At 37.4% G+C, this 16,742-nt stretch overlaps 1 protein-coding gene across 2 annotated transcripts in view; it reads right to left on the bottom strand.

Moving 5' to 3' along the window:
- Positions 1 to 16,742, bottom strand: part of prickle3 (prickle homolog 3) — a 64,585-nt gene that overhangs the window by 13,312 nt on the left and 34,531 nt on the right. For both annotated transcript variants that reach the window (XM_007238032.4, XM_049485903.1), the window contains 2 exons: positions 3,396 to 3,579; positions 1,031 to 1,144 (listed from right to left, as the gene is read on the bottom strand). In XM_007238032.4, coding sequence (XP_007238094.3) covers positions 1,031 to 1,144; positions 3,396 to 3,579 — 298 coding nt within the window. The remainder of the gene's footprint in view (positions 1 to 1,030; positions 1,145 to 3,395; positions 3,580 to 16,742) is intronic.

Here is a 16,742-nt window from a genome sequence, read left to right as displayed (position 1 = left end):
CATCCACTGCTTAAAAAAAAAACCAAAACCAAAAACATTTTTTATCAACATGCCTCTTAAAGAAATCACCTACCAAATTTTTGCACTATAAGGTGCATCGGATCATAAGGCGTACTATCAATAAATGTCTATTTTCTGGTCTATTTTTATATATATATATATTTAAGAATGAACTGTAATTCTTAAAAAAAAAAAACATTTAAAACGAGCACTCAATGTATATCTACAGATTTTTCTCATGAAAAACGTTTATTTGTATGAGTTAAGCGTTTATTTACAGTAAGCTTAGAGTTCCAGATTTACACTAAAGCTGGAGCATTACCATTAGTAGCTAATCGCTAGCTGCTGCTAGCGGAACTAAACTAAACTCCTGTATACTGCTGCACTTCAGCAGATTGGCTTTTCTGCTACCTACAACTTAAATGGTAAAATTTATTTATAAGGCACACTGGATTATTTGGGCGCACTGACCATTTTTGGAAAAATTTAAGGATTTTAAGTGTGCCTTATAGTATTCAAGTTTCAATATAGTGATGCATCACTGATGTTGTTAAACTTGTAATGAGCACAATCTATCAAAACAATCTAAAATGTATATGTATCTAAAATTTTATATATTAAGAGCTAACTGATCCGACATATGCTTTGAACAAGCTTGTGTGTTTGTTCAGGGGGAAAAAATTCAGAGAAAGAGGTTAATAAAGCTAGTAATAGTAACAGAAGCTGATACAACTAACTACACACTGACACACTATGTCATACTGTTACCTATAAAAGTAGTAAGTATGTCACATACTTACAACAGTAGTATCAGTTGCCTGGAACCTAAGTTATCCCTGTGATATTAATAGACTGTAGATTTATAGATTCACAGAGTGTCAGATAACTTTACGCAGTTTAAAACTAGGTTTAGTTAGTATTAGTTTAACACTTCCCAGTATACAAAGCTAAGAAACAACCAAATATGTCCTGACTAACTGATATCATTTGGGGGTACAAGGCTATAATAGTGAGTGTGAAGGCCTCAGACCTCACTGTCGTGAGCCGGAAGCTGGTGTAGAAGCTGTTTAATGCGATATCGCTCTCCCGGGCTGTTCACGTAAGGCACCTTATCCTCAGGAATACAGCTGAAGTACTGATACACCTGCAGACACAAAGACAAGGGGAGACTTATGGTGTGTATACATAGAAACGAACAAACACACAAAAACTCTTCATTATTAAAAGCAGGGTTATAAGTGGGGTGTGGGTGAAAGAGAGAGCTGTTGTGTAATGAGATTCAGTCCAGTGTTCAGTAAAGTGTAACCTGAGTTCTCTCTGCTTCCTCCTCCGTAAAGAGAAATGCAAGCTCCCAGTGAACTCACAATAGACAATACACACTCGCTGGCTCAGTTACCACAGCTTTTAGCTGCTGCTAGGCACCCGCTGCCCAGTACAAACTGTACAATAGCAGTTTTTTTAAAAATTAACCAGTCTTGGTTCCACAGCCATGTGTGGAAGTGGGTCTGTTTTAATGAAGGAAGGCACATGTAGTACATTAATACAACATAGTATTACTACGTTGGGAGGAAGCAAATTATTCTTACTAATGGTATCAATGTCTTGACGTTTCCAAACCTACAACATCTAATATGGTAGGGTTGCTGGATGAAACATTTAAAAATATATACAGTATACTTTAACACAGAGAATTATTTACATTGCATTTTTTTTACATTAACAATAAAACTCTCTTAAAGCCAATTTATACGTCTGCATCAAACCTACGGCAGGAATGTGTGGGTGGGAACACGAGGGCTGGTGGACCAGTCACAGCTGTGGCTGTCTCCGTCGCATTGTTACATTTCTAGGGAGGTGCACGTCAAGCTACGGCATAGGCTATGGCATAAATTATAAGTATAAATTGGCCTTTATACATTATCTGTGCCATTACACATTCTCACCAGAGAGGTCTCTAAATTAATCCCCAAATCTTACTCACTGTTTCTTGTATTATATCTTTTCACTTAGTTAATTTCACTTAATAACATATCCTTATTTAAACATTATGCTTTTGTACTACTGATGATGTACACCTTCTGCACAAGTTACATTTCCCTGGGTTCTTAATAAAATGTCTAAGGCATGGTTTAAATGATAATGAGCTATTGCTCCCCAAATAGTCTTCTCTACTACATGAGACTTTCATATAACCGACGTATTCTCATTTGTCCCTGTTTGTACTAGCAAAGAAAAGTGTACTCACTTCGTTAACACCAATACATATGATTATGCCAGTGGTTCTCAAACTGAGGTACTTGTACCACTGGTGCTACCCTAAACATCCCTCAGATAATTTGCACAATGCATGCACAAATCTGATGAGGATTAGATCTTAAAACTTTTCAGTGTGTAAGCCCACACTTCAGTTCTTTATTTATATAATTATTACTATTCATTTTTACAGGCCCTACTGTAGAACCATGTAAAACTCCATAATTACTTAACAGTTCCTGCATTAGAATTAATACAGTAGCTGATTAGTTAACACTGGGTTCAAGGAGAAGCTCTTCTGTTATTTCCCTTTTTCTCAAGTTTTCTGAGATGTCTCAGTAGGCACACTGCACTGACCATACAACTACAGTCAATAATCTACCAATTGCAAAAGTGAGCAACACACCCTTTAACTACAGTAGGTGGTACTCGGAAATTATATTTGGTACATGGTCTTGTTTAAGAAACACTGGATTATGCAATTAAGCCTAATTTTATATTCAAGTTTCATCTATCATCACATTCAAAAGTGTGCAGACTTAAGCAGGTTTGGAAAACATGAATAGAAATAGGAGCCATGCTGGTAGAAGCAGCGATTGAGGGGATGGCAGAAATATTGGGGGGGGAAAAATTGTAAACAAAATAGCAAACAACCAAAACAATCATTAGTTGCAGCCCTACAAGATCACATGAATTAAGACCATCCCGGGCACTTACAAACATTTGTCATTTAAAGTGAGTCATATGGAGAAATTGCATTTAACAGCTAGGTGCCTCTAGTTGTGTTTTTAAATAACCACATGGTCTGCTCAACACATCAACAGCAAAAACACAGCAGTGAATTTATCTGTGTGATTAGAGGGATGAATTCTGACTCAGGATGACTGTGTTCAACCTTTCTGTGTTCAAACACAGTTTCTAGCATCATCCAGACGTCTGGTTTCAGTTCTCTTTGTACACCAAGACACGAGGGGCAACCAAAAATATCATGGATAGGGTATGGACTGCTTGTCTGTGGAAGTTTTCCCTAAGATCACCCAATCAGGCTGCATAAGTTCATCTGTCTAATTATACTGAAGTATGGTACAGTGGTTTGGGTGGGCAAGTGCAGTGATACGCCATATTTATGCAGGTTTGTTTACCTGTTCAGGCTTGAGGCCGGGTGGGACCCAGGCGTACTCCTCTGAGGCGCAGCCCGAGTCGTCGTCCGAAATCGAGTGCCTCTGGAAGTCGGACACCAGTTTCATCATCATCCTCTCGAGCTGACCGGGCACAGCGCGCACCGCATGTTCCTCACGCACACACTTGCAGTGCACACATATCTTCCTGCAGAGAAAAAACAGGGATTTGTCAGGACATGGCAACATGGGAACACCTTTAAGCCAACTGCTCTCAGCTCAGTGTGAGACTTTCTGTGTAGCAATGGGAAAAACGGGAAGGAATTTCAGAAACATGATAACTTAATTATTCCATAATTATAAGGATTTACATTAGTTGGGAAGACATTTCCTGCAGGGTATTTTCTGACAAACATCAAATCAGAGGTAATTTTCAGAGTTATTAAATACAAAAAAAAGAAACAATAATCTGGCTTAAAAAAACACACAAAAAACAATCATTGGTTAATTATAAACACATTTATATTAAAATATATTGTACATTTAAAACGAAATACTCCACAATTATACCTCTTTAATCTTTAAATCTAAAGGCCTGTAATTAAATCCGACTCGATACTGAAAAACACGTAGTGGATCATTTATAGTGGTTGCTGAATAAATTATAGTAGGTACTACATAATTCAGTAGATACTGAACAATTAATGGTGGATTCTGAATAACAAAGTACATACTTAACAGTTCATAATGGATACTGAATAACACAGGGGCTATTAAATAACATAGTGAAAACTAAATAATACAATAATACAATAAGTTCATAGTGGTTACTGAATAATAGATACTGGATAATTCACAGAATAGTACATAGTGGATGCAGAACAGAGTACAAGGGATACAGAATTCTTCATAGTGGATACAGAATAGTTTATAGTGGATACAGAATAATCCATAGTGGAAACAGAATAATGCATAGTGTATACAGAATAGCTCATATTGGATACTGTATAGGTTTTAATAGATACTGAACAGTTTATAGTGGAAACATAATTGTTCATACTGGATATGGAATAGTTCATAGTGGATATTATAAAGTTTATATTGGATACTAAACAGTTTATAGTGGATACAGAGTTATTCATATTGGATATGAAATAGTTCATACTGAATACCTAATAGTTAGTAAATATTTAATAAAACAGTAAATTCTGCACAGTTAATTGTCAACACTGAATAACACAGTGGATAGAGAATATTTCATAGTAAATAAAGAATAGTTCTTAATAGAGACAGAAAATTCACAGTGGATACTGAATAGCTCATAGTAGACACTGAATAATATATAATGAATAATTAACAGTAGATAGTGAAATATACACCGTTGATAATGAACGCATTGTAGTGGAGAGAATATGGTTTATGGTAGATACTGAAGAGTTTGTAATGGATACTGAATAGTTCATAGTGGATATTAAATAGTTTAAAGTACATATATTATTGTAATGCAGTTAATACTACACAGTTCATAGTGACCACTATATAACACAGTGGATAGTTTGTAGTGGTTGCTGAACATTTCATAGCAGTTACTGAATTATATCTAGTACTGAGTGAATAATAGGTTATACAGGGTTAAAAAGACAGAGAGGGGATATGTCACAACATGTCGGGCCAGACTCCTAATGCGCTTGTAGACAGGGAAAATCCTTCTTTTTGGCAAAAGCAGGGCTAGCAGTGCGGCGTGACGTGGTTTTAAACACACTACGCAGAGTGTGTCTTTAATACCGGGATAGCTCAGAGGCTCACTAGCAGGAGGTATAATAAACCCAAGGGGGGCTAGCATGACTTAAACTGAAGATTAAAGGGAAAACAAGTCATTAGGGACTAGCCAGACTCCGGCAGGCCTCCCACCAGCCTTTTTGTTTGTGATAAGGAGTCAGTTAGTCACGCATATTTACAATCACTTCCATACACTCAGTTACCTCTGCTTTGGGCACTGGTTTCAGTATCAAAGATTCTGTGAATACAACAGATTGCAGCTTTGAGTAACTAAAAACAATAGCCACTAACATCATGACAAAATGGAAAAAATTGTTTTAGTTGCTGTTAAAGCTTGATCAAAAATCAAAAACTCCAATTGTAAGAGTAAAATTGTAAAGTTGTAAGAAACCAGACATCCAACAATTCATACACTTTTGTGTGTACAAAATATTTTTCCATGTCCTCTTAGTAAAATGTACACTGTAAAAATATCTAATAAAAAAAGTTGTAGCTTAAACTAAAGGTTTATGTTTTACTCAGTCTTACTGTAGCATAAGGTTTGCCTAATATTATTAAAGTTTTTTTTTACTTTAACCATTAGCTGCAATGTTATCCACATTTATCAGTGCCAACATATGCTACAGGTTCCCAGAAATGTTACTTTTTTCACTTTAACCTGGTCTGAAAGTAAGAAGTAGAATTATGTGTAAGACAATTAACAAGCTAGATTAGCTACTATGGGCTAGCAGTCATTTTAGGGGCAAATATAAAATAAGAACAAAGAGAAACATTCAATAATATTAAGAAGCAACAGTAATCGTTTTAATCAGCAACATCTTTCATTTGTAACAGTGCAGATTTGCAGATCAGTGTTTACTGTGTCTTACTGAGGACAAGATTAGCTGGAGTTCTCTGAGGTTTCAGGTTCTTATCATTAATTATTTTTTCTACATTTGCTGAAATTGCTGATGGCCAAAATAACAAAACATTGGCTGGATTGTTGCAATTAAATTAAGCCTGTTTTTGCTCAGAAACATATTATAAAAAAAATAAACTGACAAATTCTATTGAAATCCAAAAATTTCAACACATTTAGTCCAGCAGAGGCACGGGGTGATGTATGGGTTTAGGGGCGTGGCAGAGGGAAGAGCTGATGGGGTAAGCAGCATTGAACGTCCACGTGCCAAGTACATGGACACATCAACCCTATCTATAGCACAGTTGAACCTGAGAGAATTGACTGCAATAAAAGCGTTTTTTTTAAGTTTCTAAAATTATATACTAAACAGGTCTGGTATGTTTCACAACTTCAAAAGAACACGTTTCAGCTATTAATGAAAAAAATATGGTTTAGGGTGTAGTGCCTCTCTAAAATCATCAGAGTATTTCATGGGTGTCTATTCATTACTAAATAAAATTAGTCAGTTATTAATATATCTTGCAAGAATTATAACCAACATTGATAAATATAGCTAAAAGTTTACAGAACTTTTAAAGAAAGAAAATGTAAAAAAAATGTTAAGCCTTTCTATTGGTAAACTCACTCTAAAACATTGTAAAGAACAACTGCCAGAGTAAAACTTACAGTCAGAAGTATTATGAACAAAAAAATGTGATTGCTACCACCACACCAGTGTTTTAAAATCCAAACCTAACCACTAGATATAAAGCTGTCACACACGCACTCAGACAAACATTCTTACGTCAGTACAGGTACATAATCCACGCCCAGTGTTGATGTAGTGGCAGCGCTAGCTCATGGAAATGAGACACTGTGTGTGAGCCACGGCATTCCTCATCTGTCTGACTGAATCATCACTACAGAACCCTGTTATTAGCACCACACACACTTACACACACTGTCATAGTGTTTGTAGTGTTTACCTTGTGGAACTTTCGAAAAAATTCTAAATACAATACTTTTTTAGAATATTTACTGTAAGGTCTGGCAGACTAGATCATTTTTATTGTATTATAATCTCAGATTAGAGAGCAGTAACAGAGATATAGAGAGAGAGACAACATGAATGAGCTGGAGAGAGAGAAGCAGTGCTAATGAGAGCGAGCGAGAGATACATAGCACGTGTGAGAGACAGACAGCGCGAGTGAGCGAGAAAAAGAGACAGAGCAAGCCTGGGAGATTTCAGCACAGCGATGGCCTGTGCACGCTCTCCCCTTCTGTGTGTCAGGGCGCCATCATGGTTGTTTTTACCTCGCTGCACACGCTCTCCACTTTTATATGCGTTTCATGCAAGGCATCAAAAATAGGCACACCATTTTTTTAAGATCTTTCGGTACTTGGTAGTACCTACACATTCCGATCAGGGCCTTTTTGGTATCAAATTTTGATATCTAGCTCTGTAAAGGATGTATAATCATATCAAAGTTAGCAGATAACTGCTTTACAAAATAAGAATAGAATGTTTAATTTTTTTTTTTTTTTGCTTTTGACGTAACTTTGCTTTCTATATTTCCATTGTGTGAGAATTTTATGATGAATATGTCAATAGAAACGTTCTGAAACCGACTAAAATTAATGGTTCTTACAATGACTTTCATGAAGCATTACTTTCAGTAAAACAAGGCCAGGTATGAAACTCCTAGCAGTTCTGACCAGTTGCTTACATGTAACCTGTACATTATCCTGCACCATACACAATCACACTGCAACCAAAATAAATTAATGATGTAAAAAGATGATCTGTAATTTTCACTACTTACTACTAAGCCATTTTGATTATATATGAATGTCATATTGCACCCTGCTTCTACACCCATCATTAAAGGATGCCATAGACCAGTGAAGCTAAGTAAGTACATTCAATCGCTATAACAACAAGCTTTTGACACAGTCAACCATGACTTCCTCCTAACTATACTCTCAAACATGGGGATCGCAGATAATGTGCTGTCATGGTTCAGATCATACCTCACTAGGCGCTCGTTCAAGGTGTCGTGGCAAGGACAGCTGTCCTCAGCCCGCTCCTTATCCACTGGGGTTCCCCAAGGTTCGGTACTGGGACCCCTTCTCTTCTCCATATACACCACCTCTCTTGGTCAGGTTATCCGCTCACACGGATTTTCCTACCATTGCTTTACTGATGACACCCAGCTATACCTGTCGTTCTCACCTGAAGATCACTCAATCTCTGCACGGATTTCGCAGTGTCTCTCTGACATATCCTCATGGATGAGGGAGCATCACCTTCAATTAAATCTCTCAAAGACTGAACTTCTGGTTATACCAGCAAAACCATATTTTCAACACAAATTCTCTATAAGTATTACTGTGTAGTAAAACCACTCCAGATGATCCAGAATGCAGCAGCACGTCTGGTCTTCAACCAGCCAAAACGGGCACATGTCACCCCGCTGCTCATTGAGCTCCATTGGCTACCAGTTGATGCTCGCATCAAATTCAAAACTCTTACAATCGCCTACAAGGTGATGTCAGAACAGGCTCCTTCCTACCTGCACTCGCTCCTGATGGCTTACTCTACCTCCCGGCCGCTGCGCTCCTCCAGTGAACGTCGCCTCGCTTTGCCAAACATTCACACAAAGCAATCCAGACTGTTCTCATACAGAGTTCCACAATGGTGGAACAAACTACCTTCCACTACCAGATCAGGAGAATCTCTCGCTATCTTTAAGAAACTCCTGAAGACAGAGCTCTTCAAAGAGCACTTACTCTCTTAACACCTCTAACACACTAACTACTTCTAACCTCATTTCCTTCTTCCTCTCCTTCACTCCCTTTGACCTCCTTTTATCCCTATCCAAAGATGTTTTTCCTTTAAACTTATTTTACATTGTACTTGACTATTGTAAGTCGCTTAGGACAAAAGCGTCTGCCAAATGTAATGTAATGTAATGTAAAAAACAAAAATCAAATAATGTTTCTTCTTTTTCAGACAAAACCTGCCAACATCAACACAGATTATATGCATTTTCAAACACACACTCGTACACAGCTTCAGAAGCATTTGCAGGTGTATCTCACATCATACACACACATGAAGAATTTAAATATGGTTTATCTCCACTGCAACACAATATGAACTGCAGAGAAACTTACCAGGAATACCATCCACTTCAACTAGTCCTTCAAGCCATTCTTGCAGAACAATGCCAATGTCCAAACTCAGATGACCTAAATTTGTGTCTAACTGACATACTTATATAACAGTGATATAACAGAAGCAGCTACAATAAACGTCAATCAGACAAAAGGAATTTAAAAGCATCCAGTCCTGGGATCAGGCTGCCGGATTGAAAGCAGAAAGACTGTGTCCAGATTTAATTCTGCTCTGGCCTGACTGTGACCTGCTGCTTCAGAGCAGAGCAGCAGCCATGCTCCCTCTCTAAACACTGCAGCACACTGACTGTACAGCGATACAGAGCCTGACTGTACAGCAGAGAGATAGACAGTAGGAGCAGAAGAGAGATGAGGGGGTGTGTCACGATTTAAGGGATTAGTGGAGATGTCCACAAACCTCCAGTGAGAGTTTGACTCCGCCTCATTTTTATTGGATATGAGGTCACTATAATCACTCTTGACCCTTGAACACACACTTTCTGAGCCTTTACGTATGCTCTCTCTCTCTCTCTCTCTCTCTCTTTCTCTCTTTTTCCGTGTATGTGTGATGCTGTATATATTATGTATATACATATATATGTATATATGTAATATTTGATGGTTGTTCTTTTTAAAAAAGTGAATGTGTGTGTGAGAGAGGCAGAGAGAGAGAGAGAGAGAGAGAGAGAGAGAATGTGTCCTCATGGCTACAGATGGAGGACAAAAGCCGTTTTTTGACGTCTTCTCTTTATTCCCTCGCTCTCTACATGGCAATCCTGCCTTAACTTACTGGATAAGCTGCCATTTCCACTGTTTATCTTTCTCTCTCTTTTTACCTCTTTTACTCTCACTAAGACAAGCATGTATAGAGCCACACATTGATTGCTTGTATTGTGTCCCATGCCTTTTGCTACCTACTGAAGATAAAGAACATTGCACTGCCCTATGGAATATAATGCATGTAGGGTTTTATGCACTGAAGGTGAATGTGATTTCTACCTGAGGCATTTGTCTGTTTGCACAGACAATTCTAGCCAGATGGCACCAGTTATGACCATTATCACAATATGGTGAATCAAGGAATGTTGTCTCATTCATGTAGCGCAACATATTCTTTCTTCAAAATTACATCTTTTACAGGGACATCAATGCATTTCTTTAAAAGATAATGAAGGACATGCTGCACACACTGCAATGGCATGACAACAAAACAAAGAAAATTTTGAAATAAAAAAAATGACAATGATGAACATTTTCTTTTGTACACCTTTTTTTTAATTTATCCTATTTTCTTTCCTATTTAGAAGGCCAATTACCCAACCCACTCATTCGGACTCCCCCCATTACTAGCAATGCCCCAACACCAGGAGGGTACAGACTAGCACATGCCTCCTCCTTTTTTCAAGCTTTTTTCATTGCCAAGAAATCGCAGTGACTCGGTTCTGATACATGTGCGATATCCGATACATGTGGGGAGAGAGAGCACCATCTACCCACACAGAGAGAGCAAGGCCAACAATTGTGCTACAATTGTGCTCAGGGTTACGATAGCTAAAGGCAAGCAACATGAACAGGATTCAAACCAGCGATCTTCTGATCATAGTGTTAGCACACCACTCGGAGCCGTTCTGTTGTACAAAAAGACTGGAACAAAATAACACCTGAAACACTTTATGGCTTCGTACCCTCAGGTTGTTAAATTATCGGGTTGGAAAACAATAAGTAGTTAGGGATAGAGATGTTTCTGGCAACTGGATTAGAAAAAAAAAATTGTACGTTTTTATTACACACATTTGCAATGCAGTACACTGTCCTCGCAATGCACTTTATTTATTTTGTTATTATGGGGCTGGATTTAGAGCTGTTACAAAAGCAGTAAAAAGATGCTCTCTATTTCTTTCCTTTTTTGCTCTCTCTCTCTCTCTCACTTTCTCTCTGTCTAAGCAGTGCAACTCTTTCCTCATCCATTTGCTCGCATTTTTAACTCAAATTCCCTTTTAAGGGAGAATAATCACGAGGTCTTTGCACCAGCCTGGGTCGCCAAAAATGTGTCTGAAACTCCAATAGCACTGTATCAGTGACAGGAATAACAAGCACTGAGCAAAATTCCAACCTAAACTCAACATGCAATCGTATGGCTGATATATATGGAGTGAAATCTGCAGCTGTCACTTCAGTATTAAAACCCAGAACTGACCTTTTATATAATTAATGTTCGTTTTAGAAACAAACACACACTCCCCCTCTCTCTCTTTCTCTCTCTCTCTCCATACTTCCCCCTTAAAAGTCAATGTTATAAACTGAAATTATATTCCAGTTTAGTATTTAAGAGCCCTTAGTAAGATGACAGTGTTTTATGAGTTGTACCCTCTTTACTGAATGAAATAAACAATAATATTGAATTTTATTAATGACATATTAACTATAGTAAACTTAGCCCTGAGACCTATTAGTCAAGATCCATTTACACAACCTATACTAATTCTAAACTACAGCCGAAAGGACATACTGAGGATTGAAGTGATGGCTCAAATGTGGGGGTGTGGCCAACAGAGACAAGGAACACTTTTTTGTAGTTGGTGGTCATCACAGCTTTCACATCTTATCGCTACAAAGGGGCAATAGATCGTTTTTAGCGGATATTTTGCAGTCAGGGTGTAAGGAGCAGTAAAGTCACTCTGCTGAAGTACAGCGTTATACAGGAGTTTCAGTTTAGTTCTCCAGCACCGAGACTCGAGACTGGAGCAGTATTAGCATTAGCCAGTACCCACGCTAAGTGCTAGCTCTTTTACGGTTCAAAGGTGAGTATTATTGGCTTGTAGGCTGCCGCTAACCCTGCTTAGCACTGCTGGACTGTGGTAAGCGCTAGCTCTTTCGCTGTTTAGAGGCCAGTATATCAAACTGTAGTCTGCATGTTTACCGTGTTAAAACAAGCTACATGGGATGAACCGCTAGCTAATATCTCCCTAACTTACTGGAACACTCAGGGTTCCTCAGTATAGCGCTGTCGGACAACATTACTCACTAACCGCGACTAATGCTAATGCTACAGCATAAGTACTGGAGAAATGTGTGAATCTAAGCTTACTGTAAATAAATGGAAGCGTTTTACTCACCCAAATAAAACATTTTCAGGAGAGAAATTTGTGTAGATTAACATTAAGCACTTGTTTGACTTTAAAAGAAAGAGTTTTTTTATTTTAAGAATTACAGTTTTGTTTACATAGCTTAGGTTTACTTAGTTACCCCACCACCACCACCATCCAGCAGAGAGACCTGCTGAATTAAAAGGAAAACATGGCAACACCCCTGTTCCCTACTAGTGTCGCCTAATGATCCTCATAATCCAGTGTGCCTTATAGTGCGAAATATACAGTATAAAAGTGAACTTTAAAAAAAAGACAATTGAAAATCTTTGATATGGGCTCTAATTATTACCTCATTGACAGAAGGATCTCTTATAAAAGCTGTTTATAGTTCAGAAAAGCTACTAGACATGTGATTAAAAGTAGAGGACAAAATAATTTAATAGGATTTGAATTGAGATAAAGGTGTTGTGGCAAGGATAATCATTTAAACAAAAAATCATCTAGGGGTTAAACATTATATAAGTGGGTTGTTTATCCCTATTGTTCTCTTAGACAGAACAAACAAACAAAAATTAACACACTTCCTCTGAGTACTAAAGCAGTGTGGGCACACAGCAGCTTAGGATCAGCACAGGTCAGTGAGGCTGACCATGCTGGGTTAAGCTGTTTTGGCAAAAGGCCTCGTGCCCCAGTCTACAAACACAATCTGGCCACAGCTGTGAGTCCTCAAGATGGCGTGTGAAGTTGTGTGTGTGTGTGTGTGTTTGTGTTCATGTGGTATGGCAGCATACAGTGAGTTCACCATTAACAGCTGCTGACTTTAAACACATATATACACACACTTACACACACACTGTTTTACTTGGCAAATGTAGAAGAAACTGCAGACCCCCACTGGCAGGGTTACCGCTAACCCATCCAGCTCACAGTACGATTCTTTTGACAGCTGTCACCATTTTAATTGATGCTCAACTATTTTAGCATTTGTATTGTGGCTGGATGTCAACCAAAAACATGGCAACCTCAGTTTGACCCCACATCACCACAGCTGTTATGTCAATCACTTGACTTTAGCCTTTGATGTTGTATTCCCAGTGGTACCACCAATCTGGCAACCCTGATATGAATTCATCTTTGGTCTATTATATTGATGCTGATTTAACTGAATAGCCTAAAGACCAAAGTTAAAGTGATAGGAAGGTGATTCAATGTCTCTTGTGTCTTTCCGTTCAATGATTTTGTTTATTTAATTTATTTTCTGCATTACAGATTAATATTAAAGACATTAAAAAAAACTAAGGAACACATATGGAATTACATGGTGAACAAAAAAAAACGATTTTGGCCTCCACCATCCCCTGACCTAAACCCGGCTGAGATGGGTGATTTGGGGGAAAAAAAATATTCTTCAGCACCACCAGGAACTCCTCCTTCAAGACGCTGAGAAAACTATTCCATGTGACTCTACTTCATAAAGACACTGAGATTAAAATATCAAGAGTGTGCAGATCTGTCCCCAAAGCTAAATGTGGTACTTAGAAGAATCTAAAGTATAAAACACATTATGAATTATTTTAGAAACCAATGAGATGAGGTGTGTCCAAACTTTGGATCAGCTATACTGATGAAAGCTACACTGAAATCCAGTAAGACCAACATAAAAGGATTTTTGTGCATCGGTTCATAGCCTGAAGTCATTTGCTACATACAGCCCTTGTAATATGGCTTCATGTCACTAGAATCTGGATTGTATCTTGATAAGATTTTAGCCACATCTATTTAAAATTGATAGACAAATTCACATTCAGCTGTTTAGAATGAAAACTATCATACAGAAAGCAGTGGTTTATCTGTTCAAGATTACTTTAGAACTCAAGTACTCTTTAGTATGATAAAAAAAAAAATAGATATAGTGAGTTAGCATAGGGCTGGGTATTGAAATTTGATAATAAAAAGGCACTGACTGAAATGCTTTGGTACTACCAAGTACCAAAATGTCAAAAACAAAATTGGTGTCTTTTTGCAATATTTTGCATGAAATGCGCCAAATGTGAAGAGCACTGCGAGGTAAAAAACAACCACGACAGCGACCTGATGCACACAAGCGCAGAGCACACACAGAAACGCTTGCACTCTCTCTCTCTCTCACGTGTTCTGTCTGTCCCTCTCTGTCTTACTTGCTCTGTCTGCCTCTCTCTGCTGAGATATTATAATACAGTAAAAAAGCTCTGGTCTGCCTGACCTAAAACACACTACATTAATATTACTGCACTCTTTCTCAAAAATACAGGGAACTAGCAGAATAAAAAATAATCATGATCATAATTAATTTTAAGTAATAGACACCACTTACATAATTTCATTTTGTTGATGTAATTGTTAGTTACCATTTTTAAAAAAGGTATTGAAAAAAGTATCGCTCGGGTACCGAACACAAAGTATAGTATTAGTACCCATACACAATAAGAAAAATATGTACAGATTTGTACTTAAAAGAGTTACTGGGGCTGTACCTTATATTGAAGTACAACAGAGAACCTTTCAGTGAAAATATTTTTTGTACCAGTAAAGATAGTCTGGCTTTCAAATGAAAAATGGATAATAAAAATATATATTGTTTATTAGTACAGTGATACAGAATACTGAATGTACCTCTTGGCTGCTAAAAAGGTAGAAATCTCTACTTCCTGCTGTTCGGAAAGACTTTGTGCTTCAGAGGGAACAAATCTGACCCTGTAAAGACCAGTATTATATATACCTTTAAAGGTACAATTATGAAAAGTGTACATTTGAGTACAAGAAAAAGTACTAGTACTTTCATTGTACCTCTGTTTTTAGTATGTAACGAACATTTTAAACAATACCCAGCCCTAGTTAGCTATATAAAAAGTTAGCTATAAAGAGCTTGCTAGCTATGTTAGCCTCCGGTGCAAAACAAAAGAAGCAAGCAGAACATTTTATCAATTTGTCACATTCACGACCAGCCCTCCGTGCTCCTCAGTGCAGATGTGAGTCTGATTCCAGATGTCACTAATCCGAGCTACAGTCTGTCTGCTAGTTTACATCACTGATCTCCATTATTACAAGTTCCGGCCAGCTCAGTTGACGGGTCATCTTGGGCTGTTGGAGGCTGCATTTGTGTAAACACTGAACACAAATGGCTGGCAGCAGTTAATCCTACAGTGTGATGGACGGAACAGAGAGGGAACTGTGGGCAAACATATGAGGACACAAACTAAATACAACAAGCTTTCTGACCTATATGACTCTAGGGCTGACCTCATTAACATTACAGTAAGTCTGGGCCCTGCCCACTGAAGTTCATACAGTAGCGATTATATTTCCAGATTATACACTGTCAGACAAAGGTCAGTAGACACCCTGTCACCTTGTGACATTTTTAGGGCATATTGGATTTTTGCTGTTGCTTTTGAATGAAAATGAAGAAATGATGGCCAAAGTAACATGAAACTGCTGTTATAATTTCCCCATAAGAAGTAGATTTGCTGTGAATAACTAAGAAAATGCAAGTATTTTCAAAAACACGTAAATGTGTGTCTGCCCACAATTCCCAAATCTGTGCACCTATATAAATTATAATCTGACTGTTTTCATTTTCAAGCTATTATTAGTAATATATAGTGCAACTCTTTTGTCCTTATACTTGTTAAAAGTTGCAACATAAATAAAACGTAAATAAAATGTTTGGACTTCAGAATAATACCAAGTAAATATTTTTCTCAACTAGTGGCTGATGGCTAATTATCAGGAGACACAAAATAGCTAGAAAATGCTACAGGAAATTATGTTCAACTAATTTGTTACAACCAGGTTTAGCCACTGTAAATCTAAATGAAAACACTGTAAAACTCTTTTGTCTTTGCCTACAGCTGAAGGCTTTGGATAGCCTGATGTATTAGCTAATTAGCCTCTCTGCTGTAAGAGTCTCTGTGCCTCTAATTGCCATCATTAAAGGCAGTATCAAATCAGTCTGGCTAAAATTAAACCATGGCTCCATTTTTATCCACACTGGAAGCCATTTGTTATATTATTGTAGCTGACCATAATAAAAGTATAATATTCTGATCAGTGAATTAGAATATTTTTAGAAAACTGGTTTAAGATTGAGTTCAATTGAAAAAGCACACAATAATAACTTAAAATACTGACAATACATTTTAGAAAAGCCAAGCAATAATAAAACAATAGCAGTAACCAATAGTAAATAAAAAATAAAAAATCAAAGCCAAATTGTGCACACTTCTCTTCTATGCTCTCAAAATGCAAGGTTACCCTACTATTTAAAAAAATATGTTTCAATAGTATACAATTGCCAAATGTTAATGTATGGTAATTCTGTGCAATCACAGGTTGCAAAATATTATTAGTACACTAGGAAGCTGTAGATCTTTCTTTTTTTAAAGCATATGAAGAACAAAATGGCAA

This window comes from Astyanax mexicanus, chromosome 12, assembly GCF_023375975.1.
Source record: "Astyanax mexicanus isolate ESR-SI-001 chromosome 12, AstMex3_surface, whole genome shotgun sequence".
NCBI lineage: Eukaryota > Metazoa > Chordata > Actinopteri > Characiformes > Acestrorhamphidae > Astyanax > Astyanax mexicanus.
This window is presented reverse-complemented; position numbering and strand designations above follow the sequence as displayed.